At 43.8% G+C, this 27,852-nt stretch overlaps 1 protein-coding gene across 1 annotated transcript in view; it reads right to left on the bottom strand.

Annotated features, from left to right (window-relative positions):
• NOTCH3 (notch receptor 3) overlaps positions 1 to 14,154 on the bottom strand; it is a 56,541-nt gene extending 42,387 nt beyond the window's left edge. Inside the window, exon 1 of the mRNA XM_075272811.1 lies at positions 14,026 to 14,154. Coding sequence (XP_075128912.1) covers positions 14,026 to 14,098 — 73 coding nt within the window. The 5' untranslated portion in view covers positions 14,099 to 14,154. The remainder of the gene's footprint in view (positions 1 to 14,025) is intronic.
• Positions 14,155 to 27,852: the final 13,698 nt, after the last annotated feature.

Raw genomic sequence — 27,852 nt, forward strand, 5'->3', positions numbered from 1 at the left:
CTAACCAAAGATCTCTCCAAAGGCCACCTCTTTTGGAAGAAGACAACCCCTAATCCATCTTCTGTGATAGATCTTTGAGAGGAATCCCACTTGAGAAGACTTTCAATGCCATTCGTGGTGGTCTTCACACAGTTTTTACAGTAGTAAGAAGTAAAAATTTAAATCGGGACTAGAGTTAGGGGATCTATGCATACCCACACACTGATTTTCAATAGGCAAGGCATTAAAAGGACTTCTAAGAATTTACTAGTGCCCTGTTAAGGGCAACTCTTCTGTCCATGCTTAGGACTGGTAACAGATCAAAGATCCTGAACCTAAGGTTTTCCCAAAACTTTATTGGGCAACAGCAAGCATTCTAATCACAATTAATGGACACCCATTTGTATCTTCTCGGGGATCTACTTGGACCTTGAACACAACATGGTACGGTAATACCAGTGAATAAACTAAATAATGGCAGACTTCAGGGTCCCAAACCCAGACTGATCATGCTGGATATTTTTGCTGGAACGCCGTACAAAAATATCAATGACTGTAATGATCAATGGTCAGTTCTGATCCATCAGCTAACTTGCACAGACTCACTGGCCATGATCTGGTAGCTTGGTTGTTACTGTAGATGGTTGGATAGCCTATATGGACAATACAGTCTATGACTGGATGGTTGCAAGATGGCTATCTATAGTCTAATGTGTATGACAAGCCTAAATCTAACGCTAGGGCTAGAAAGCAAAAAGGATTGTCAACATTCAAAGAAAAAACAAGTTCCAAAAAGACTACTATTCTTTTCTGCTAAGTTGTAGAAAAGTAGGTGACAACCACAGACATTATAACAACTTTCACCAAGGAGGTCACCAAGACGGTAAAGGCTAAACACTCAGTTGGGGAGGACTCAAAGGCGACTTTGAAGTACTGAAATGAAGAAGTATGGAAAGGCCATGATCAACAAGATGGACAATAGATCCTTTAAGAAAGCCGGTACAATTTTTGTGATCTAGATTTAGCAGAGGGGACCAATTCAAAACTTTTGGACCAATGGAAAGACGCTCAACTGTTCTCAAAAACTTCTGAAAAAGCTTGGTCAAGGTGAAAACGTATTTCAGGAGAGAAAGAATTCCACTGGTGACCACCTGGTTTTCTTCATGCCTCAAGTACAAAGACAACCATGAGGTCTACAGTGTCAAGGAACCCAACAAAAAACTTCTCAACTTCCAGAGTCCCAGTGAGTACAACATGGAAGAAGAGAGATTTAGGAGTTAACTGTAGTCACAGCATTTTTTTTAGATTCTAAGTGAAGTTAGCCTTCAAGAACGGCCGAGATATAGATCCAAGAAGGAGTCAGTCAATTAATACGTTTATTCATGCATGTTATTGGTGTTTTCAGAATGACTAGCGGGAAGTAAGATTGAGTTGCCCTAGCCAAGGCCAAGAAGTGTAGCCATGACAACTAATGCTTAACGGAGCGCTCACTAAACAAAATGAAAACGTGGGGCGCCCATGCTACATCAGATGAGCTGGCACCGGGCAACAATATGGATCCCAGCCAAGATGGTCGAATACATTACTATTATGCTCTCAAAAGAAAGGGTGGGGGGTGGGGGAGAGGTTTCACAAAAAACTCATCCTCTGGCACATTCTGATCAATGCCTGAGACGGCAGCCCATAGGGCGCTTTTTTGGGGGCCCCACCATACGCCTACAGAAATTAGTAGCCAGAACGTCAAAACCGATCCTCTCACAAAATAAGCCAGCTGCTCCTTGGCATGAAAGATCTGCTTTACAGAGCATGTGCATATAAAAATGCTGAACATTTCCCCAAAGGGGGGGGGGGGGGTACTCATTATTACTAGTAAATAGGTCCTTAAAGGGATTGTCTCAGAATAGACAATGGCAGCATATCTCTAAGACAACTAAACGCTGACTGGCCAAAGTCCGACTGCTAGAACTCCCATTGATGCCACCAACTTTTATTGGCTTCACCTAGTTCTCTCCAGGCAATTGTAAGGTTGACCATTGACAAGAATCGGCTGACTAAGGAACCTTCAAAGAAATTCAAGCAGATCTGACCAAAGATTTGGCACATAATGTTGCCATTTCTGTTCTGAGGGTTACAATGGTCTAAGGTACAAAAATCAGATATAAAAGGATTATCTAAGGAATAGGCCACCAATGTCTACCCTCCATTTGGTCATTTCTGGTTATGCATCTTTCTGGGGAGGTTGGACAAATATGGCTGCCACTACAACCTCCAAAAAGTGTTGGGACAGTTTTCTGCGAGTCCCATCAAGTCTACCTAGTTAAAGGGGTTTCCAATACCTAGAAAAACTCCTTAAGGATAAGGCCACACCGTGGAAATGCAGTGTTTTTTGTTGCCGATTCTGCTGTGTATTTTTGAGCCAAATTCAAGAATGGCTATAAAAGGAATGGAAAATATTGAGGAATCTCTTTAAAGGGATTCTACCACTAAATATGTATTTTTTGTGCTTTAGACATTGGAATAGGCTATTCGTCTCTTACCTGCCACTAGTAGAGCCGACTGCGCAGGCGTCTGAGCTGACCCAGACGAAAGACTACGAGAGAAGGGGAGGCGTCGCTGGAGAGAGTTCTCTGGCAGCAGTGGGGACACCCCCTATCGCCGTTTGAGCGCTGGGACCCGCCCCCATTGCTGCGAGAGAACTCATTTGCATACCGGTAAAAACGGTATTTCTAAGGAACCGCGGCGCGGAGACCACGTCTAAAGGTAAGAGACGAATAGCCTTTCTAAAGGCTATTCCGATGTCTAAAGCACAAAAAATACATATTTAGTGGTAGAATCCCTTTAAGGTCTCCTTTCTCTTAACTCCACCCATAAGTTAGGCAAAAAAAAACACAGCAAAAAAACGCTGCGTTACTGGGATGTGTGACCTTAGCCTAAGAAGGAACAGATAAAGCAATTTGCAATTTGAAATCCGGGAAATGGCATTAGGCCTTGTGAATTAAAATTCTATTTATAATGGCCGTCATCCAACTTTAATAGAAACCTAAACTCCTTAAATTAAAAAAAGAAAAAAGTTACATAGGTTAAATAATGTCAAACCATTTTCGTCCAACGTCCAAGTCCCTATTAGATATTAAACCTCTTGAGGACACGAAAAAAACCAGCAGCAGTTTTATTAGCTGAGTTAATTTAAGGTAGTTCTGCTTTTTTTTAATATACCTGTTATATATCCATCAGTCAGGAGCCAGCAAAACACATGTATAAAAAGCCAAAATAAAATATTACCCCTTTATTGTATTTACCAACCAAAAGGGGAAGTACCATTGCCCAACCGTGTGTTTTTTTTCCCTTTCCTGTACGATAATTACAATATCCGTACATAGCAAGGTTTTATTTTTAGAGACGCAACCCAAGTGTTATCTAGGTCGGAGAAATAGTCGTCACATTAGGGGTCATCTCTGCTCGGTCTTCGCTCTAATCTTGAGTGATTTCCAAACTTCTGGATTGTACTTTTAGGAATGGTCCTGCTTTTTTTACTATGCAGTATGGACGTAAGGCGATCACTAGTACACACAGTAATACAACCTACAACATGGCACCAACGTGGCCAACAATAAGAACCTCACTAGAAAACCAGAACGTCAATACTGAGGCACAACAACAAGCTCGGAGAAGAATACCAATGTCCTTCAGCAACCCATTAGTATTCTGTGCCAGTCAACAAGAAAGTAGGACAGCATCTGCCAGCTACCAGGCAGGAAACGTGTCGAAGTTTGGCATCGATTTAGACAACAACGCTTGCATGGGACGCTGGTTTCGATTATTCTCATGAAGTGGGTGATCCCATGTACCAACACATCAATTATTGTATGGGGCTGTCCATGAGCTCTAGTGGGGCATTATAGAAGGAGAAGGAGCCAACCATCCACTAGACGCCCTAGAGGATAATCGCAGAGTGCCTGGTTCCGGAGGGCAAGTCGCAAGGAGTATCGCTCAACTTGGGCAAAGTAATACCACATGTCGATAGTATTAGTGAAGGTCCTGCTCAAAACTTTGAGGCCTGGCATCACACAAGTGAATTTCATCAGTGAAATATGGGTCATATGTTGGCCGTATTACCCGGACAATACGTTGTATTTCTCAAAGATAACACCGAGCAGGGACCGGACCTCAGGTCATTCATGACGTTCAGAGTGCCATGTTGTAACCACATTTTCAGTTCGGGAAAGAAGTCCCTTTGGTAAGCGGGAACTCCTAACATCACAGATGACCACAATGCTTGGATTCCAAGATAAAGCTAAAAGGTTCAAACTAGGAAAGTCGGCCAACGTACCGTCCCTATTTCAAAGGCCGAACATGTCCATGTGAACCCAGCCTTAAACTATGGTCAGCACAAAATTACCAAGTTTACCCTATAGGATACCAAGCTGATCATCTTGGCACCAACTACATTTTATTACGATGGTCATAAGGTAGTAACCTGAGATTATTGAAACACAAGGGGGATGGGGATTTGGACCAGATTTTGGCCCCACGTTGCGGAAACGCAGCTTTTTTTGTTGCGTTTTTTTTAAAAAAAAAACAAAGCCAACAATGGCTACAAAAGGAATGGGAAACCTATAGGAAGCTTCTTATATGTCTACATTCTGCTCAATCCACTCTTGACTTTAGCCCAAACAATGCAGCAAAATCTTGAAGAATAAACAAAAACTGCCTTTCCGCAATGAAGGGCCTTAGACAGCATCTGTAAATCTGTTCCAATATAATCTATATAGACACTAATTCAGATTTAACAAGCCGGCCTACTAGTTTATGACTGCTGCAAAAATATTGCATGTCACTCTGACACAATAACAAAAAATACTGCAAGTAACAAAAAAAAAAGAAGAACGTTTTACAACATACATAAAATTCCCTACTGCTGACCTTCCTTTTTCCCCCTCCGTTTCAAAGCTCCTCCCAAAACCAGATCAATATAGCACCACTTTAGACCGGTTCTCACAAACAAAAAGTGAACTTTTACTTCTTATCTTGTATTCTCATTTATGAGACATTTCCCCTGGTTTACACTTCTAAAGCTAAAGAGCTAGAGAGACCATGGTCCAGATTTACCATCGCAGAACGGACGTAAACATGGTGAATCTTTGGAGTCTCTAGTTTGGGCAAAAACTTAAAAATTCTGCCTCAAAGTAAGACAACAGAGTTGACAAATGTAGACTAAAAAGAAGATGTACCAGAGTTATCATTCAGCATCAGTCACTGTGATAAATCTGGTGTAGTATCAGACTCCTTGTCTAACCACTAGTGAATCAGAGCCTACATTTGGTCACTTAATGGGGGCAACTTATGCTCCATTCCTTAACGTAGTAAATATTACCAAGCAGGTGAGCCAAAATTGAGAGTCCACCTCCCGATTTTGGCGTACTATGGGAGGTCCCATGTGCCAGACGTGAAGTGTACATAATAGATATAACTCACCCTAGTTTGTTGGAAAAATTTTTTTGCAAATCTGTCTGGTCAAGGTGTCTAACTTTATCTCTGCTCTGCTTCATCTACTTTTCAGGAGGGAAAATAGGGAAGGTAACAGGTATGCAAGGCACCACTTTTGGGTCAGAAAACAGGTGTGACCAAATTAGTAAATCCCCCCAATGTGTACTAGGTGTTTGGCCTCTTTCGAAATGAAGTCAGGATGTTTTGGGCAGATTCCTCCACCAAAAAATTCCAAATCCAGAATTCTACAAAATGACGTAAAAACGTAAAATCTGCAGAGACAATCAATAAGGATTTACAAAGTCTATTAACCTTTTACGTACTAATACAAATATCAATAATAGAGGCGGTGTAAGCAAAAGAGACGACCTGACAAGCGCCATTAGTCTTCCCTAAAGTCAATAGAAGATCTGCAAACATCCAAGGGTTAGAAGGTTATGGCCGGCCATACGAGTTACTGTATATACTCGAGTATAAGCCGACCTGAATATAAGCCGAGGCCCCTAATTTTACCACAAAAAAAAAAAACTGGGAAAACTTATTGACTCGAGTATAAGCCAAGGGGGGAAATACAGCAGCTACTGGAAAATTTCAAAAATTAAAATGGTCGGAGTTTTTGGGTGCAGTAGTTGCTGGGGAAGGGGAGGGTGTGTTTTGGTTGTCTGTCTGCCCCTTCCCTGAGCTTGAGGACTGTTTCCCCCCCCCCCCCCCCACTTGGAATTCAGCCTGGCTGACTATAGGGGATCTGCCGTGCTCCTATTAACCCCTTCCTGACGGAAGAGGAGCACTGCAGATCCCCTATATTCCCACCAATAACCATATCTGGCAGCGGCTTACTCCCCTCTAAGGATACATGCACAGAATCCCAGTGTCAATCTCTAGGGTAAGAGTAGACATTCCATAGAGGAGGTGCAGCTCTGGAGAAGTTTTTGAAGTTATATTAGGAAAAGGTCACTTCTGGAATGTAGACTAGATACAGAAGCTTATCTGGCTTCGAGTTCAGATGTAAGGGAGCAGCAGAATAATAAGAGGATCTGAAGGCAATTGAGGGAGTGTGTCTGAAATAAGGCTAAAGTTCGAGTTCCTCAAATAGTAAACAAAACAAAAAAAAACAAAACAAAAAAAAACTTTATAGCAAATAACCTATCGCCCAGGCAATGTGATAAGACAATGGAACAATTTTTTGCAGGAAAAGAAAAAAATTGTTCCAATCATTAAATGGAAATGACTCATTTTTTAATATGCAAAGTACAAAAGATTATTTTTAACTGAGATCTTTTTATGAAGTGATAACAGGTAAAGGTCACCATAACCATCATGGCAAAGTCAGCTCAACCCACTAATCTATCATACGTGAATGGGGGGCTTCAGATCCCCCCCCCCAACCCAACAGATGATATCGTCGGAAAAGAATGTAGCATGTTAAATTTCAACACCAATTTAGAACACATGCACACTTTGCTGGGCCGAGCATGCATGTGTAGGCAGCGGAGTAGGGGCAAGAGTAACAACTGTTGGCTAGCAGCAACTGAATATGTATGGACACCTTCATTTCAAGATAGTCAACCTGTGGTACATGTACCCAAAGGCCACGTCTAAAGAGGGTGCTCACACAACTCTATTGTTGTAAATTTAGTGGCCGCATTGTGTAAATTCAAATTATTGGGGTTCTTTGGTGTTTTTTGCCTATTCTGTTCATTCCCAGTATTAAACAGATTTCATGCTAAAATATTGATACCCCATAATAATAGAGGCACTATTGAGGCACCATGAAAAAGTCAACCACGGAACAAGTGTTGGGGTTTCCTTCTACTGCTTCCACCCTGGTTAATATTCTAGATCCATTGATTGTAGGGATGTCGGACCAGTGGCGTAACTAGGAATGGCGGGACCCCGTAGCGAACTTTTGACATGCCCCCCGACCGACACTGAAGACCTCGACCGACGCCCTCCTACACACTCTATTATACCCCATAGTGGCCCCTGAACACAGTATTATCCCCCATAGTGGCCCCTGCACACAGTATTATGCCCCACTGTGGACACCCATAAACTATTATACTCTGTGGTCTTTTCACACCCCAGTGTATAATAATCTGAGACCCAGGGGTAGAAAAACATTAAAAAAAAACCAAAAAAAACCTGTTACTCACCTATCTCCCGGCTCCTACGCTGTCGGCCTCCGAAGTAGTCCATCTTCAATGACGTCAGATGACCTGGGACGCAGGCCGGGGTCATGAGAAGTCAGATGACTAGGCCGAAGCCTGGCCGGATCGTGGAGAGGTAAGTAAGTATTTATGTTTCTTACCTCTCCCGGGCCACTGATCATTATACTTGGGGGTCTGAAGAGACCCCCCACCAACTATAATGATAGTAGTAGTAGCGGCAGTCACCGGGCCCCTAATGTCCTGGGCCCTGTGGCAGCTGCCTCTGCTGCTACGGCGGTAGTTACGCCACTGTGTCGAACTCCACTATATAAATAGTTTTTGGGTACGTGATTGTTTGGTAACATATACATGAATTATGTAAACTATTATATGCATGTAAATGAACAGGTTACCCAACCCAGTATTTACTATCTATATATAGTAGGGAGTCTGGATTGTCCTGCATGTAAGAACTTTTTCTGGATACATTTTTGGCTCTTCACCTGAGATTTTATTATTTTTGAAAGATACGGGGTGTTCAGTACTGGATATGTATATGGTATATCCATAGGGTAGTCATTGGTTCAGGTGCATAAAATAAGGCTAGGGGCAGCAGAGATCACGAGATACCAAAAGGGAACCCGTCAGGTCGATTTGGGACACTAAACCACCCACAGTTTAGTGTCCCAAATAGCCCTATTGTAAAGCTGTTCATGGCCCTACATATGGAAGGGGGAAGGGGTTTCGGTAAGACCCTTTACATTTACACAGAAGGGGGTCAAACCAATTAGGTCACCCAAACTCAACCATTATGGCAAGACTTTCTGACCCTTTAATGTGTATGATATACACTGTATATCATACAGGATATTATATCATACAGGTTGTATATCATACAGGTTGTATATTATACAGGATATAAACCTATAGCGGATGGTATAATCAGAGAAAGAATTGATCAATCATACCAAAAGTTCAACATGCCTGATCCTTTATGTCAAAGATAAGCTGCCATGTCTGGCATTGGCATATCTCTCTTTTCCCATTGATATGAGAGGAACGTTGGAAGGAATAGTTACTTGAAGATGGTCAAAGGGTTGAACTTAACCCCTTGAAGCTGAGGGTAGACATTGGCTTCAAAAGTAATGGGAAATCTAAAGGAAGTGCCTAGATTTGTTCTACTAAATCCACCCCTGGTTTTGGCTCAAAAACCACAGGTTATCTGCAACACATGGCCCCAGCCTAAGAGTGTTCCTAAAATGCCATAACGGGAGTCCTCGGTTGGCCAACTCTAGCCAAGTTCTACAAGACTCGGTAGTGGACAGGAGTTTCCATAGAGGAAATGCCTAATTTTTGACAATCATTGAGGACTCAAAATTAAAGATTGCTGCTCGGAACAAAGAAATTCTGCTTTGGGAACGGCTCCTCTTTGCCGCGTGACAAGATGTGACACTCCTCGGATGGGGGGGGGGAATATAGGAAAATATAGGAATGGAAGCTTACTAGATTTTCAGGTTGAATCTAAGGGTCGAGTCATTGGGTCCTCGAATGAAAAGTCTGAAGGCCACTTTACCAAGTGAACAAATCCCAAGTATAACGCTGGCCATACACTAACACTGGTTTGCCAACAGCCATTACTTCAGACACTTTATACACGTGCACACTCCGTTCAGCGTGTGATTGTCTTCTGAATGGGTAAGGGGTAGGTTCACATCTGCGTTGGATTCTCCATTGGAGAACTTTGCTCTCCACCACTTTCAGTTTCCAAATGACGGACACCCGATGGGCCCCATTACAGTCAATGAGGTTGGCAAGGCTCTGTGTGTACCCGCTGTTTTAGAGGTCGGCCACTCCAACGTTACGGGTCACCAGAGGAAGTAAACACTGGTGGCAGCTTATGGTGAAACCATTGGTCATACAGAAATCTAACTGCCCGACAACTATTTTTGGAGGAAGACGCAAATCCACAAACACACTAGAAGGTAGGTTGCTCCCGTGTTAATGTAATGCCCATGACCAGCTTGAGGCACAACTATCCTCTCTTTTGGAAATTCACCGGAACATAAAAAATTGCTGATGATATTTGCCACCGCCATACAATGCACCGTCAATTCAGTCAACCATGATGGCAGAACCACAGGGTATGTGGGCACCTGCAGACCAGACTTTCCACAAAGTAGAAGAACAAGCAAAGATCAAACATGCTTTTTTCCAAGATTACAAATGACCATTTCAGCCTTGTCTGCCTATGCAAACCCATGGGTGATAAGTTTAATGTATGCGGTCATTTAAGCAAACAGACAAACACAAGATAAGAAACTCTGGGAAAAGAAAAAGCAGCAGCGAACAGAGTCACACCGAGGATCTGCTCCGTGATTTATCAGTCCTTTAAGAAACTTATTAGGAAAATCACTAATGGCTGCACAAACAGCGACAGGAAGTGCCACGGGAGCAACACGCAGAGAAGAACAGACCAAAGCTAAAACCGTCGTAGGAATCAATGGTCTAATTGTTTCATCCTGGTTAATTTAGAATTAGAAATAGAGTTAGCCGCGTAGGAAATGACGGAACGGCATAATTTTGCATTACACACTTCGAAAGGGAGAAATGGTCTCGTGCAGAAGGACAAGGGGGCGATTGATACAACCTACGTAAACATGAAACATTGGAGTCACCCATCCAAGAACCGATCAGGCAGAAGGTTGTCCAATTTCATAAAAGGTGCGGGTTAAGGATTGTTCTGGCCTAAGACGATGAGCGAAATCTTGGAAATTTTACTGTTGATGACTTGGTCCTTTCCTCAAAGACAAGGTGGGATTAGGTCAATATGAGGTGGGAACATGAGGATGAGGAGATGGTTCTTCAACTAAGAAACATCTAAAGGTGACCACACAGCTGTGGGCCAAAGACTTATTTTTGGCCCAAAAGTGCCCCCATGTACGCTCAGGTCAATGGAACACGTCTTGACAAGGGGGAAGAAGAAGTAGGCCGCATCTAGACACTTCTAATATCAGCTGGTCCATTGGAAACAGAGGACAAGAGACACCTAATCAACACAACAACTACCAAACGAACATTGGTCGAACAGGTCCTACAATTGGCCAAACAGGTCCTACACGTTACATTGTTGGCCAGTCTTGTCAAAAATTGATGGATTCAGGCAGAGGCACAAGTTGATCTGCTTGGGCCCCAACGCAAAATCTGTAATGTGGCCCCTACTTCTCTTGTGCCATTTGGAATAAAGGTATATTTTATGTGGCAAGGGAACCATTGGGGCCCACTCTAGATCTAGGGCCTGGTAGCTACTTCTACGACTATACCCTCCATTGCTATGACCCTGGGTTCAGGCGAAGCAAGTCTACTTTTTCAATGGTATGGCCATTTTGAAGAAGTCACCAGACTAGGTCCATGGACCACATCTTCAAATATTCCTCCAGGATCCCAAATACAAACCCATCTAACTCTCAATGAAAATTGTTGTCTAAGAGATGACGACGACCAAAAGAAATCAGGAAAGAGAATCAAGAAGGGAAGGAAAAATGTCACGTAATGGGACGAGACAAAAAGAAGTCCGAGAAGGACGTGAAAGGAAAACAGAAGCGTAGTGTAGGTGGATTTCGCAAAATAGGCACACATACGAGAAGGGCGAAAGAGTTCACGAATAAAACAGAGTGGGCACGGCCAGATCAGAATGGTGGAGGGGGTTGGAGGGGTTCAGGGAAAGCGAGAAGAGACCAAGAGGGTACGGAATAATGAGGAGCCCAAAGAACAGACAAGAAAGGGACGGAGTCAGAATAAGGAGGGAGGAGAGAAAGGGAAAGTGTGAGAGGAGAGAGAATAGACAAGAGGAGGCCAGCAAGGGTGAGACAAGAGGGGGAGCTACGGGGTGCATACTGATAGATGCAGACAGTGGCGGAGGAAGGGGGGTAATGAAGATAAGAAGGGAGTCTCAGTGGGAGTGGGCAACTTTAAAAGGCCAAAGGGCAAGACGACAGAGGCGGCCATAGGCAACTAAATAGTTAAAGGCAGCAGCAAAGTAACCTGACGGAATGGGGGAGGGAGATGGAAAGGGCAACAAGGAGAAGTAGACAGATTGATGTGAAGGAGTTAAGGCCCGGTGACAATACAAAGTGGTTGTGGATAAGGGTGGAAGAGTGATCTGCTCAAGACACAGCGGGGGTTTTGGAGCGGCCATAGACCCTCGAATGTGTCCGATAACCGGATCATTCCCAAACTATGGTGGAAACCTTAGAAAGTTCTGAACAAAGTCTAAAAAAAAAAAAAAGTTTGGAACCAAGATTTTCTTTTTCCGCGATCTGATTTTTTTTCTTGATTTGGCAAATGGTGGAGGAGACAATTACGACCGGCTTAAGACAAAGTTGGCACAGGAGATAAGAACTGCGGCTGTGGAGAGCAGCTGGGTAGCGGGGAAAGTGGGGGTACGGTGATAAAAATGCCAAGGGAGGGTGGTGGAGGGGAACCAAAGAGGAAAACTCGGCAAAGAAAAATGGGGTCAGAAAGGAGGCAGAGACACACAAGATAGACAGGCAGGCAGACAAGTACCGAGCAGCTGAGAGAGAACAAATAGGTGAGAGATGTGGACAAGAGAGGGGGAGAAGAGAGCGGCAGGAGGTAGCAGACAGATTTGTGGGGGCAGTTTGGGAAGCGTCTACCCCCCTCCCCCTTCTCCCTTATCCCAATTGTTATCACACAAGAAAAGTCCCTTCTCTCCCTGACTACGCTCTGCCCTCCTCCCCCTCTCCTTCCCTCTGCCCTGAGGGAGAAAGAGAGGAGGGAGAGAGGACGAGAGGGGGATGGGTGGGAAAATTTGGAAAATGGGATTGAAGAGGGAAAGAAAAAAAAAAAAGTCAGTACGGACTGGAGGAGCAGCCTCATGTATAGAGCACAAAGGATCACACACATCCAGCTGCATCCAACCCCAGAGAAAAACCCAAAATCAAAAATACACTGAAGACAGGAACGGAGGGATCCCCTGACCCCCCAATACCCGCACCAGTCCCGAATACTCAACAGAATGTAAACTCTTTAGTGGACGGTAGGGATTGATCCTAGAGCTGCTCCATTGTCTAAGTAGGGATTCTCAACTATAGCCCGAGACGGTCCGATGTAGCAGAGCCCAGTGACTCACGCCAATAGCCTTGGTTGTGTCTACACAGTACTGCAAGTAAACAAAGCCGCTTCAGCTCTGCTACATCCGGACATCAACTCCGCTTGACAGGATCGACCAAAATTCCTCCACAGCCCCATCTGTGAGGTGTTAGATGTGGCCATTGACCCAAAATTATGAGCGTGAACCGTTCTCGGGACAATTGCAGAGCAAAGGATGGATTCTTGTGTCGCCAAAGATGCCATGCCAGAGTCAACCGTTACATGGCAGGTCTATGGCCACTCTTTTTGGGTACCCTACATACAAGTTATGGTCCCCTGAATGGGGGTAAAGGGTCCTATATTCTGCAAAATAAATGGTGTCAAAGTCTCAACATTCAGATTATGTATCAAAAATAAAAAAGATACATATATATTGTATTATACACACACATACACTTTAGAGATAGATCTCTATCGCACGGGATTATACAAATAAACCACCACACTAGTAGTTACCCCGACTCCCCAAACGTTGCCCAACTACAACTCCCAGCATGCCCTGACAGCCAAACGCTGGGAGTTGTAGTTTCGCAACAGCTGGATAGCCAAAGGTTATTGACGGTTCTCCCTGCGCCAAAACAAATACCAAGATTAACACCTCGAAACTTAAACAAGAGACCCCCAACCCTACGTCTAATCCCCCCCATAACACAGCAGAGATGATAATAGAGGTTTGATCAGACGCAGGCAGCGGACCCTCTGACACATGGGATATACACAGCCCTCCTATATACAGCACTTAATGACTTCCTGCCCATAGGCTCCTGCACAATCTCTGCGCCCTGTCATGTGTGGGAAACTTAAAACCTTGGATACACCGGGGAAGGTCCCCCGCATCGCAACGTAGGGGGGCGCACTGCAAGGAGAGAGGGACATTGTGCAAAATCTGGATACATGCAATAACACATACATACATATATATATATATATATATATATATATATATATATATATATATATACACATTTAAAAAAAAAAATAGAATTTTTGTGCAGCTGTTCGCCACCATGACAGAATTCATAACAAATTTGGAAAAAATATAAATATTAAAAAAAAAATATAAATATTGCAAAGCAGCAATACATATTCATACAGATGAATGACAGACTACCCACTGTACCGTATGCACACAGTACAATATACGGAGCAGCAGGCATACCAACACATAACGCTGCTGACTACGTGGATACGGACACACTCCCCCCTCCCCTTCACCAGTGGCCAGCCCGGGCACCATACTCACCATAGACGCCTCCGTCTCGGCTCAGCAGTACAGCAGTGACCCACATGAATCCGTATATCCCCGGCCGCCCCATGCTGCTATCCTCCCCGGGGGAGCCCTCCACACCCGGAGCTCTGCTTTCGTCCGGTGACTGAGCCACACTAACGTGTGGGAGTGCAAGAAGCGAACGAGCGGAGACTAAACCACGCCCTGTTAAGATTCAAAACCAATCAGAGAACACTAGGAGAAGCCATTGACCCAATCGTGGGATAGACCACGCCTTTAACAGCAGAGGAGGCCCCGCCCTCTTTGTTTATAACCCTTCTATCATTTTACGCATACATTCCCAGTAACTACAATCCGGGAGGGGCGGAGTTACAAATCACGGCTTAGTCACGCCCCCTAGACTAGTCTGTCCAATGGGAGCGTAGGGTCTACTCCGGAATGTAGAGGCGGGGATAGCGTCTCCTAGCAACATAGGAGGAGGGAGCTGAGATTCCAGCACAGCACCACGTGGGGTGGCTAGCCTTGCTATGGATCGGTCCGGGCTCCATTGTCCGTGATGTTACCGGCCTGTGCTCGGTCTCTAAGGCTTTCCCGCCATAGCTGCTGGCAGCTGCGGATCCGTTACAGTGTACTGTAGTAGCTGCATATGGTTCTAAGGTGCCCAGCACTGGGTTATTATCACTGGTATCAGTGGGTTAAATATTAACCCATTGATCCTCTGATCATTGCTGTCATCCCTCCCTGACCTGGATTTACCATTATAACTAAAGGACAAGCTGGAGAGAAGTTTATTATTATCACTATAGCTTAACCCCTTCACCACCAGACCATTTTTAATCATAATAATTGCGGTTTTCTTCCAGAAATAGCGCCACACCTGTCCCCAGGTAGTGTCCGGTATTGCAGTTAAAATATTAAACTCTGCCGCAATACCAGGCACGAGCTGTAGACAGGTGTGGCGCTGTGACTTCCAGGTCACCGTGTACAAGCCCCTGGATCGGGCACATTTTATGCTCTTTCATAGACGGTGAAAAATGTTATTTTATTATTGAGTCAATCATATTAAATGGGTGTCTGGTACTATTTGGGCAGCTTAGGATATATGCCCGTGAACTGCAATACCAAGTGCAGCCACTATGCAAAAACCAAACATAATGCACCCACATAGATATGTTGGATTGCTGCAAAACGTGTTGTGAAGTTACGTCTCGGGCAAATATGTAAATGTTTACAGATGTGGTCTGGTTAGATACAAAGTCTTGCGTAAAAAAGTGCCCTATAAAAAGGCTCTCAGAGGCTGCTTTTGGGTAGTGTACCTCTTGGTGACTGTAGACTGATAGATATGCCAGTTGAAAGACTTTAGGAGGGGGGACATTACTGGAATGAGAGAAGCTGGATGGTTGCTTCAATAAATTGTCCGCCATCTAGCTGTTAGGAGGTATTTGGAGCAGTGGTTACATGAGGGCGCACACAGTGAGCAGGCTCTGATGGCCCAGGCAGACCAATATTAGAGAAGATGGTTTGATCCACCAACACAAGTACAAGGGTCTCCCATAGTTTCCTTGTCCATCATCCAGACACGGGTGTCACCATCATTACAAACCTTTGTGTCTTATTGGACCTTTTCCAGGCACCTAGCAGAAAGAAATGTGGTGTCCTGGTGAGCATTAGGTGTCTTGCTATTGACAATGTTAACTTCATTTGCAGTGTTGTCGTGAACAAGAAACTTGGACTACCATAGACTGGAACTGTATCGTCTTTAATGACAAATCCAAGCTATGTTTGGCATATGATGGTCAGATTTGCGTATGGAGCCCTCATGGAGAGACCTTCAACCCTGCCTTTGCTGTGGAGCGACACACTGCCCCCTGATGGTGTGATGATCTGGGGAGACGTTGTATATGACAGTCAACCAACCCTAGTATGGATACAAGGGACACTAACATTCAGTGATGTGTACAGGACATCCTGTGACCACGTGTCGCCTCTCATGTCAGGGCTTCCAACTAGCACTTTTCAGTAGGATAATGCTCACCCACACACAGCCAAGGGTTTCCAGGAATATCTCCACCAGATAACATTTCCTTGGCCTACACGGCCACCAGATTTGTCACCAATTGACTATTTATGGGACCAGTATGGATATCAGCTTCAGCAACCTACGAGGATGCACTGCAGGATCTACAGGCCCAGCTGCAAAATCTGCGGGCAAATGTGCAGCAGGATACCATACAGAACCTGTATACCTCCATGTCCCACCATATCTCATCTTGTATCTAGGCTAAAGGCTCAGTGGGGTTCTAGGAGCCTCCCTTCAACTGTACATTTTTTCCCAATAATCTGCTCTTTTCGCTCTAATATTGTAATGTCTTACATATATCATCATTACAGTCTCACAGTTTTATTCCACTCCAGCAACTCCTTAGTGCAGGATATTTTTTGTCAGAGATACACTAACAAATCTACTAGTTTATCTCCACCTACATTTCAGAGATGGGCACATTATCCTGTATGGAGGTGCAAATCCTCTACCTTTTAATAGGAACAAGGGCCCCTGTCTATTATGATTTCTCTCTCTCTCTCTCTCTGAAGGTGCAATTTAATAATGGTGATATTATTCTCCAGTTTGCAATATTCTATAGGGAGACCTTGAACTATCCTCTCCTCTTCAGTTTATGGCGTCTTCTCCCTCCTCCGCACATCCTGCACTATTCTACCTGCCTATTTCCTACTTGACTTGTTCTACAGTCTCATGGCTCAATGCTTTTCCTATCCAATGTCATTGCACCTTCTATTCTCCTCCTCCATATACACTCTCCTATTAACAATACTCCAGTACAGTCATGGCCAAAAGTTTTGAGAATGACACAAATCTTCTATTGTCACATGATCTGCTGCCCTCTGGTTTATGTGTGTTTGTCAGATGTTTTTATCACATACAGAAATAGAATTGCAATCATATTATGAGTAACAAAAGCTTATATTGACAGTTAGAATGAGTTAATGCAGCAAGTCAATATTTGCAGTGTTGACCCTTCTTCTTCAGGACCTCTGTAATTCTCCCTGGCATGCTCTCAATCAACTTCTGGACCAAATCCTGACTGATAGCAGTCCATTCTTGCACAATCAATGCTTGCATTTTGTCAGAATTTGTAGGTTTTTGTTTGTCCACCCGTCTCTTGATGATTGACCACAAGTTCTCAATGGGATTAAGATCTGGGGAGTTTCCAGGCCATGGACCCAAAATCTCTCTGTTTTGTTCCCTGAGCCATTTAGTTATCACCTTTGCTTTATGGCAAGGTGCTCCATCATGCTGGGAAAGGCATTGTTGATCGCCAAACTGCTCTTGGACGGTTGGGAGAAGTTGATCTTGGAGGACATTCTGGTACCATTCTTTATTCATGGCTGTGTTTTTAGGCAAGACTGTGAGAGAGCCGATTCCCTTGGCTGAGAAGCAACCCCACACATGAATGGTTTCAGGATGCTTTACAGTTGGCATGAGACAAGACTGGTGGTAGCGCTCATCTCGTCTTCTCCAAATAAGCTTTTTTCCAGATGTCCCAAACAATCGAAAAGGGGATTCATCAGAGAAAATGACTTTACCCCAGTCCTCAGCAGTCCACTCCCTGTACCTTTTGCAGAATATCAGTCTGTCCCTGATGTTTTTTCTGGAGAGAAGTGCCTTCTTTGCTGCCCTCGAGACCAGGCCTTGCTCCAAGAGTCTCCGCCTCACAGTGCGTGCAGATGCACTCACACCTGCCTGCTGCCATTCCTGAGCAAGCTCTGCACTGCTGGTAGCCCGATCCCGCTGCTGAAACACTTTTAAGAGACGGTCCTGGCGCTTGCTGGTCTTTCTTGGGCGCCCTGGACCCTTTTTGCCAACAATGGAACCTCTCTCCTTGAAGTTCTTGATGATGCGATAGATTGTTGACTGAGGTGCAATCTTTCTAGCTGCGATACTCTTCCCTGTTAGGCCATTTTTGTGCAGTGCAATAATGACTGCACGTGTTTCTTTAGAGATAATCATGGTGAACAGAAGAGAAACAATGATGCCAAGCACCAGCCTCCTTTTAAAGTGTCCAGTGCCCTGTCCTCATCAACACCCACACCTGTGTTAATGGAGCAATCACTGAAACGATGTTAGCTGGTCCTTTTAAGGCAGGGCTGCAATGATGTTGAAATAAAGTTCATTTTCTAGGCAAAAATTGACTTTGCAAGTAATTGCTGTTAAGCTGATCACTCTTTATAACATTCTGGAGTATATGCAAATTGCCATTAGAAAAACTGAAGCAGTAGACTTTGTAAAAATTAATAGTATAATAGTACTTGTACTAGTACAATAGTATAATTGTATCATTCTCAAAACTTTTGGCCATGACTGTACAGTAGTTTTTAACCAGGGTTCGATCGAACCCTAGGCCCTATGCACGGTTCATTTTGTGTACCAGTAAAAAAAACATATACCTATGTCTTGAATTTGGAAATAAATCATATTTGATTTATCACTAAAGAAGGGTTTGCTGAATGTGCATATGAAACTGGTGGATTCGGTACCTCAAACAAGGTTAAGAAGCACTGCTCCAGTGTCACTGCACCTCCTATTCTCCTCCTCCTCCTCCTCCTCCTCCTCCATATACACTATCCTATTATCAATACTCCAGTGTCACTGCACCTTCTATTCTCCTCCTCCTCCATATACAATCTCCTATTATCAATACTTATTCTTCTCTGTACATTCATATCAATTCCACAGTTTCTTTGCACCACCTGCCATCTCCCTAGGTCTCCATACACACTGCACTGTTCCCTTCCCTCCAGAGTCACTGCACCTTCTCTTCTACTTACATTCATGATATACATTGGCTCAGATTTACTATTGTGGGCACAATTAGGCATCGCTGTAAATCTGGCACATCTAGTTTGAGCTAAAATTATTTCTGACTTGCTAGACATGTGGGTGTGGCTTTTGTGGCTTTTCAGAAAAGTGCAACAAAATTGTGTAATAAAATTCTGTCTCAAAGTAAGCCTTCTAAAAGGTGGTGTCAACTGAGACTAGACAGTGTAAGCATACAGCAGATTTATGGTCCAGTCCAGCATCAGTCACTGTGATAAATCGGGTGCATTTCCTTACTAAGTTATACTGTCTAACTATTAGTAAATCTGGGCCATTGTCTATTAGCACTGCTTGAAATCTCCAAGATCATGCTGTCCAGTGTCACTGCATCAGCCGTCATCTTCCTCCTTCATTCTCCAGTGTCATGTCCTCTTAGGCCTCATGCACACAACCAAGTGTGCAGCTCAGGGCTCTTCTGATGGGGGGGTCCGATGCTCTGTTCTGATGATTATAAAGCAGGTCCTATCCTTTGTGACACTGGAATAGAACCCCGCACTGAGCTAAATGGGGTGCGAGGCATTCTGGTACCCCCTCGTCCTGCACACTTAGTTGTGTCCTAACCTAAGTCCTTTTCTTCCTTATTGCTGTCCATACTCCAGTGTCACTGCACCACCTGTCAACTTCCTCCTTCTCCATACGAGCCCCCTTCCTTTTTTTGTCAGCAGCATCGCAACACTTCTTATTTCATCTTGCAGTGCAGTGTTATACATTCACTGGTGTCACTGCACTGCATAAATTTCATGGTTGCACTGCACTTCTTCGTTACAGTGCCTATTGTCCGGTGTCACTGCTGCTCCAGTCCGCTCCCTCTCCAGAATATATTGCTATCCATTCTCCATTGTCACTGCACTACTTCATCATCTTCCCTTCTCTTGTGTTACTGTATTCCCTCTCAATACAAACTGCCCTATTCACGTATGTTCACATGCGTCAGAATCTGTTGCAGAAATTACAGTTTACAATTACACAGCCATTGTGTTGAGTATTGCGGATCAGCATATTAACTTGAATGGAACTGAGTTGTGATCAGACCAATGAATGTGTCATCATATGGCCAGTGAAGTGAAAGTAGCGCTCAGGCCATGCAGTGCTTCAAACAGCTGATCCGTGGGGTCCTGGGACCCCCATAGATCTTTAGTGTATAACCTATGCCTATGATAGGTTATCAAGTAAAAATAATTCCTAAATCCTCATATATCAGGACCACCCTTCACCTCTGCTGCCTATTCAACACCTATTTCCTTCTAGGAAGGTGGACGGTGCACAAAAACGTTATTTGCCTAAAAATGTACAACTTTTTCGTGATTTGTACGCCAGAAAAGGGAAACACAAGGCATGATAAGTATGGTGTTAATATATAACATCACTAGCTTCTGCCTGCAACTTCGTCTGCGGGTTGTTGTTGGCAATGAGCCGCTTATATTTAGCGAAATGCGGTTGGCGATGATCCGCCTGCGTCCGCTTCTCGGCTCTGCTACATCTGTGCATATGCTTAGCAGTCACATCTGTATGTACATCCTGTACAGCTGTATGTACATCCCTATGGAGAGCAGAGCAAGCTATGCTACCGCGCTGCCTCAGCTCTGTTACATCTGGCAATTTGGATCAGAGGGGTTGTCTTGTGTGAGTGTCCTAGCAGCCTCTGTGTTAGACGTGGCAGAACGGCTGTTGCTGAACTTTAACACAGTTCGCCCTTCCCCCCAACAAAGCCCGAACAGTGCATGGCCTCGTGTTACGCACACAAACTGCTACCGCGCTGTCTCAGCTCTGCTACATGTGGCAATTTGGATTACAGGGGTTGTCTTGTGTGAGAGTGTCTGAGCAGCTTCTGTGTTACATACGGCTGAACGGATGTTGCTGAAATGTGCCACAGTTCTCCACCCTCCCCCATCAGAGACAGAACAACACATTCCCTGTCGTACTCACTGAAACTCTACACCCGATATACTCCTCTTGTCCAGACACAGCCTGCATATTCTGTAGTCTCCTGATCTTCCATGGGACTCCATTTTCTTCAGCTTTCACACTGTCCAGCTTCATCCAATATAGCTCCACCCACAAATTAGCATGTAGCTCCACCCACCACCTAGCCTGATCCTATCAGAGAACAGCTCAAGGACCTGTGATGACATCATCTCAGGTCCTTTAGTGTTGTGTGAACCTAAATTCCTTCACTGTGATCGTGTAGTTATGTCATTTACTGGGATAAAAAGTAGACTTTGTTTTAATCAGGGTTCCTATCTATGCATGTGGCTAATTTCAGGCAAATCCATTCAGCTGTTTTTGAGTGATTGAGGAACAAACATCCAAATACACAAACTTTCACATTTACCATTCTCAGTATCATGTATGTTTTTTTTGTCACATTTTTATTTATTTTTTGTTTTTGACAATTTTCACTGACTTGGGTGGCAACGCAATTTTTTTTTTCCCCTATCAGTATGTCTTTTTAGAATGGGAGGAAATCCACGCAAACAAGGGGAGAACATACAAACTCCTTACAGATGCTGTTCCTGGTGGGATTTGAACCCCAGACTCCAGTGCTGCAAAGCTACAGTGCTAACCACTGAGCCACCGTGCTGCCCACAAAATTTTGAAAAGGGTGAAAGTCAAGAAAATTCCATCTCTAGGATCAAAAAAATAACGTTTGGTGAGCAAAAGAGTCTAAAAATGACCCTGACCACACAGGATGGGGCCGGAGGTCTGTGACAGGTTTGGGACTGAGCGACTCCACATTGACACATAGTTGTCCAAAATAATCAGCAGATGATCAGGAATGACCATACCGGTAGGACAGGTGAGGACGGCAAGTCTGGACACCAATCCAGTCCTAGGACGTATAACGCAGGTATGTGGTCATGGATGCTTTTGGCTTTGGAATTTTTTTACATTTCTGCATATGGTATATAAGGCATATGACCAAACCTTACCGTATTCAACCCAGACCACCCCACAGTCCGCATCCCAGCTCCCATTCACTTGAGCAGAGCTGTTTCTGGCTGTATACAAAGTCTTGCAGTTAATTCCCCTCTCTCCATTTAGAACACATGCATGCTCAGAAGAGTGTGCAGGTATATGGGGAGGTTGGAAGGAATTACTGTCAGTCATATGATCACTATACAATGTGTGTGGCCGGCTCTACACAGTGTACATGAGCGTCATGTCTCACGTTATTGTTATTTTTTCCTCCGTTCATCACTTTTTTCCAAGACTTTCTTAATGTTTACCAGAAGTCCTCAGACAATCTTCATCTCCCATGCCTGCACATTGCTCTACAGTCTCCCATGGAGTCCTGAGTGCTGACTAAAGAGGGTTTCTCAATCCGGAGTATGTGTACTCAGCCACACGAGTTATTTTCGTCAAATTCAACAGATTCTTCACACCGCTGTTCTCATTCCTGAGCGTCCTTGTGATAAAAACAACAAAGGGAAGAAGATCCGAGAGACAGACATAGAACAAGTTGTAGATAATGGAGACTTTGACCTAGCAAGGACTTCTGGGAGATTTCAGCTGTGTAACCTGCAGAATCATGAATGGCGGACTGGAGGATAACACAGGCTGTAACCAAGGATCAACACAAGGAAAGTAACACAATGCATTGACAAAGATACTCAAAGTGTTACATAAAATAGACATCCCCTTTAAGCCCAGGCCTAGTACGACGACTACGCATATATACAATACATGAAGGTTCCTACCATCGGCACTATAATTTGAGCTTTGATGTTCTTCTTATAGGATGAAGATATTAATTTGAAAGGATTGTATACTATAAAAAAGATCATTCCAAAACAGCACCACCCTTGTCAATGGCCGTGTCTGGTATTGCAGCTCAGCCTCATTCCTTTAAATAGGCCTCAATTACAAATCCAGCGAAGCCTAAGGATACAAGTGGCGATTTTTCCAATAGTAAGCAGCCATATTTTTCTAATCTTGTACTATTAGAAAGTTATAGTGTTTTTGTGATGGAAAAATCCCTTGTAGCGGTAGCCTGGAGATAAAAATACTAGTGCCATGGCTTCCCGCTCACATGACCCAATTCCTCGTAAGGTTTTCCGTCAGTATGCCAGTGCCTTATTGCTCTCTGCCCGGTTCACACACTCCGCTCACATTAGCAGACTCGGTTCCCAGACATCTGATGTTCATGTTCCCAAAACAGAATTTTCCATTCCCAAAACATACTCCAAGTGCCTTGCTATGGTTTCCTGCGAGTTGTGCAAGCCGTTCCCACTACAGTTCTGATATATACATAAAAGTATTTGCCCCCTCCTCATTGTCCTTTAGTATTACATACCTATTACTCTGAACACTTTCTTTCTTATGTTATTGGATATCTAAAGGTTACACAACTTTCCAATATACAATCAATATATTAGTTTTCATATTTAAGATCTCTGCTGATGTCACAGTACAGGGATAATACACACAGTGATGTCACAGTACAGAGATAATACACACAGTGATGTCACAGTACAGGGATAATACACACAGTGATGTCACAGTACAGGGATAATACACACAGTGATGTCACAGTACAGAGATAATACACACAGTGATGTCACAATACAGGGATAATACACACAGTGATGTCACAGTACAGAGATAATACACACAGTGATGTCACAGTACAGGGATAATACACACAGTGATGTCACAGTACAGGGGTAATACACAGTGATGTCAAAGTACAGGGATAATACACACAGTGATGTCACAGTACAGGGATAAAACACACAGTGATGTCACAGTACAGGGATAATACACACAGTGATATCACAGTACAGGGATAATACACACAGTGATGTCACAGTACAGAGATAATACACACAGTGATGTCACAGTACAGAGATAATACACACAGTGATGTCACAGTACAGAGATAATACACACAGTGATGTCACAGTATAGGGATAATACACACAGTGATGTCACAGTACAGGGATAATACACACAGTGATGTCACAGTACAGGGATAATACACACAGTGATGTCACAGTACAGGGATAATACACACAGTGATGTCACAGTACAGGGATAATACACACAGTGATGTCACAGTACAGAGATAATACACACAGTGATGTCACAGTACAGGGATAATACACACAGTGATGTCACAGTACAGGGATAATCTACACAGTGATGTCACATTACAGGGATAATACACACAGTGATGTCACAGTACAGGGATAATATACACAGTGATGTCACAGTACAGAGATAATACACACAGTGATGTCACAGTACAGGGATAATACACACAGTGATGTCACAGTACAGGGATAATACACACAGTGATGTCACAGTACAGAGATAATACACACAGTGATGTCACAGTACAGGGATAATACACACAGTGATGTCACAGTACAGAGATAATACACACAGTGATGTCACAGTACAGGGATAATACACACAGTGATGTCACAGTACAGGGATAATACACACAGTGATGTCACAGTACAGGGGTAATACACAGTGATGTCAAAGTACAGGGATAATACACACAGTGATGTCACAGTACAGGGATAAAACACACAGTGATGTCACAGTACAGGGATAATACACACAGTGATATCACAGTACAGGGATAATACACACAGTGATGTCACAGTACAGAGATAATACACACAGTGATGTCACAGTACAGAGATAATACACACAGTGATGTCACAGTACAGAGATAATATACACAGTGATGTCACAGTACAGAGATAATACACACAGTGATGTCACAGTATAGGGATAATACACACAGTGATGTCACAGTACAGAGATAATACACACAGTGATGTCACAGTATAGGGATAATACACACAGTGATGTCACAGTACAGGGATAATACACACAGTGATGTCACAGTACAGGGATAATACACACAGTGATGTCACAGTACAGGGATAATACACACAGTGATGTCACAGTACAGGGATAATACACACAGTGATGTCACAGTACAGAGATAATACACACAGTGATGTCACAGTACAGGGATAATACACACAGTGATGTCACAGTACAGGGATAATCTACACAGTGATGTCACAGTACAGGGATAATACACACAGTGATGTCACAGTACAGGGATAATATACACAGTGATGTCACAGTACAGAGATAATACACACAGTGATGTCACAGTACAGGGATAATACACACAGTGATGTCACAGTACAGGGATAATACACACAGTGATGTCACAGTACAGGATAATACACACAGTGATGTCACAGTACAGGGATAGTACACACAGTGATGTCACAGTACAGGGATAATACACACAGTGATGTCACAGTACAGGGATAATACATACAGTGATGTCACAATATAGAGATAATAAACACAGTGATGTCACAGTAAAGACATACCTCCCAACTTTCAAAGGGCAGAAAGAAGGACAGTACATGTGGCGCGCCACGCACACCGTGGCAAATTTAGCTTCACCCACTTCTATGTTGACTCTGCCCACTCTGATCCATTTTTCTATGTGCCCCCACACAGTTTAATGCTCCTACAGTCACCCATTATATGCCCCCACATCATAATGTTCATCTCCAATTACCCCACAGTATGAAGTCCCTCTCCTGATGCCCCAGTTTAAACTGGGGAAACTAGAGGGGGACATTAAACTGTGGGAGTAGTGGATGGGGATATTAAACTGTGGGCTACTGGAGAAGGACATTAAACTAGAGGCAACTAGAAGGGGACATTAAACTATGGGGGTAACTCGAGGGTGACATTAAACTGGGGGCAACTAGAGGCAGACATGTCCCCCTCCAGCTACCCCCACTGATTAATGTCCCCCTCCAGTTGCCCCCAGTTTAATGTCCCCTTCCAAATTGCCCCCAGTTTAATGTCAAGCTCTATCTGCCCCCCCTTCATCTGTCCCTAGTTTAATGCCCCCTCCATCTGCTCTCAGTTTAATGTCCCCCTCATCTTCCCCCAGTTTAATGCTCCTTCCATCTGCCTCAAGTTTAATGTCCCCCTTCACCTGCCCCCAGTTTAATATTCCTTCCATCTGCCCCCAGTTTAATGTCCCCTTTTCATCTGCCCTCAGTTTATTGTTCTCCCTCCATTTGCCCCCACAGTTTAACATAATAAAACACTAATACTTACCTCTCCTCCTTTCCTGCTCTCTCTGAGGTCTGCTTCTCTGGACTGTTGAGTGACATCATCACATTGCGTCTACAGCTCTCAGGGCCAGTGAAAACAGGAGCACAGTGATGAAGCAGAGGCTGTCCGCGGACGGCTCCTGCTTCAGCGCTGTATTCAACTCATCTGAGTCCTCTCTGGACGCAAATGAGTTGAATCCGGAACATACCTCCTGCCAACTGGGACCGTGGGACAGGACCCACAATCCGGGGCTGTCCTGCCGAATCTGGAACGGTTGGGAGGTATGGTAAAGAAATAATGCACACAATGAGGTCACAATACACAAATAATGGTGCCACAATGCACATAGTGATGTACAAAAATAATGCCTTCTGCAATGTCACGGTACAAGGATAATATATACAGCAATGTCACAGTACAGAGATAATAAACAAAGTGATGTCACAGTACAGGAATACAAATCTAGGGTGGGACATTAAAATGGGGGCAGATGAAGGATGAATATTAAATTACAGGCAGATGAAGGGGGGCATTAAACTGGGGCAGATGGAGGAGGACATTAAACTGGGGCAGAAGGTGGGGGACATTAAACTGGGGCAGATGGAGGAGGACACTAAACTGGGGGCAGATGGAGGAGGACATGTCTGTCTCTAGTTGCCCTTAGTTTAATGTCACCCGCTAGCTACCCCCATGGTTTAATGTCCCCCTCTAGTTGCCTCCAGTTTAAACTATGATACCAGGAGAGGGACTTCATACTGCGTAGAAATTGGAAAGTAACATTATAATGTGGGGTCGTATACTGTTAGGGTGACTGTAGGAGCATTATACTGTATGGGGGCACATAGAAAAAGGGATGAGAATGGGCGGGGTCAACATAGAAGTGGGTAGAGCTAAATTTGCAGCGGCCCGCATACTGTTCCTCTTTCTATCCTTTGAAAGTTGAGAGTTATGCATATAAAGATAGGCTATTAAAAATACGTAAATAAATCCTGGCCAATCCCTTTAATAATTGTGCCCCGAAGTGTATAAGTAAGTTGTAGGAATGTTATGGATCCCGTATAATCTTTTGAGGTTTTTCATGCCTAAGGCCTTATACTACCATTCAGTTTTTTTACATGTTAAACATCTGCAACAGCAGACCAGTCCAAACAGATTGTTGTCGGAGTGCAGCCATTAAAAACTGACCCAATGGGGAAGATTTATGACACCCGGCGTTCTGTACACTGGTCCTTATATCTCCCGCTCCTTTAATAAATCTCCTCATTGACTTGAGTCTAAGTGGCCGTCGAAACAGACAAATATGGGACATGTCACGGAATAGACGCCGTTTTCATGGTTCATAAAACTATACAGTCGTGTGAATACGCCCATAGACTTTCATGGTTTTAAAAATGGCTGTTCAAAAAACGGATGTCAATTGGCCATTTTTCACTGTCGTGTGAATAGGGCCTTATGATTTACTGCCTATTTACTAAGGAGTCGGCTGAATATATTCCAGTCACTGCTTAGCAACAGGGGGCACGGCCAAGACATGACTATGATGGATCTTCACGTTCTTCCGCGGATCCATTGTTGTCACTCACACCGAATAAAAGGGATGTTGATACGTATTCATACACACCACCGTCAGCCACGGTAATGGCTGCCAAGAAGGGGAGGACGATGGGGGGTCATGGATTCCTGGGTGAGTAGGCATAAACATTCACATCTGTACCAGGTGTCTGTCCGGTGTGGGTCCAACACAAATTGCCAACCTACGCTTTTAGTTAAAAGAAGAGACCGTGACAAGACCCCATTATAGTCAATGGGTCCCTCAGGCTCCATTTGGGTCCACC

The sequence above is a fragment of the Leptodactylus fuscus genome, chromosome 5 (genome assembly GCF_031893055.1).
Source record: "Leptodactylus fuscus isolate aLepFus1 chromosome 5, aLepFus1.hap2, whole genome shotgun sequence".
Lineage (NCBI taxonomy): Eukaryota > Metazoa > Chordata > Amphibia > Anura > Leptodactylidae > Leptodactylus > Leptodactylus fuscus.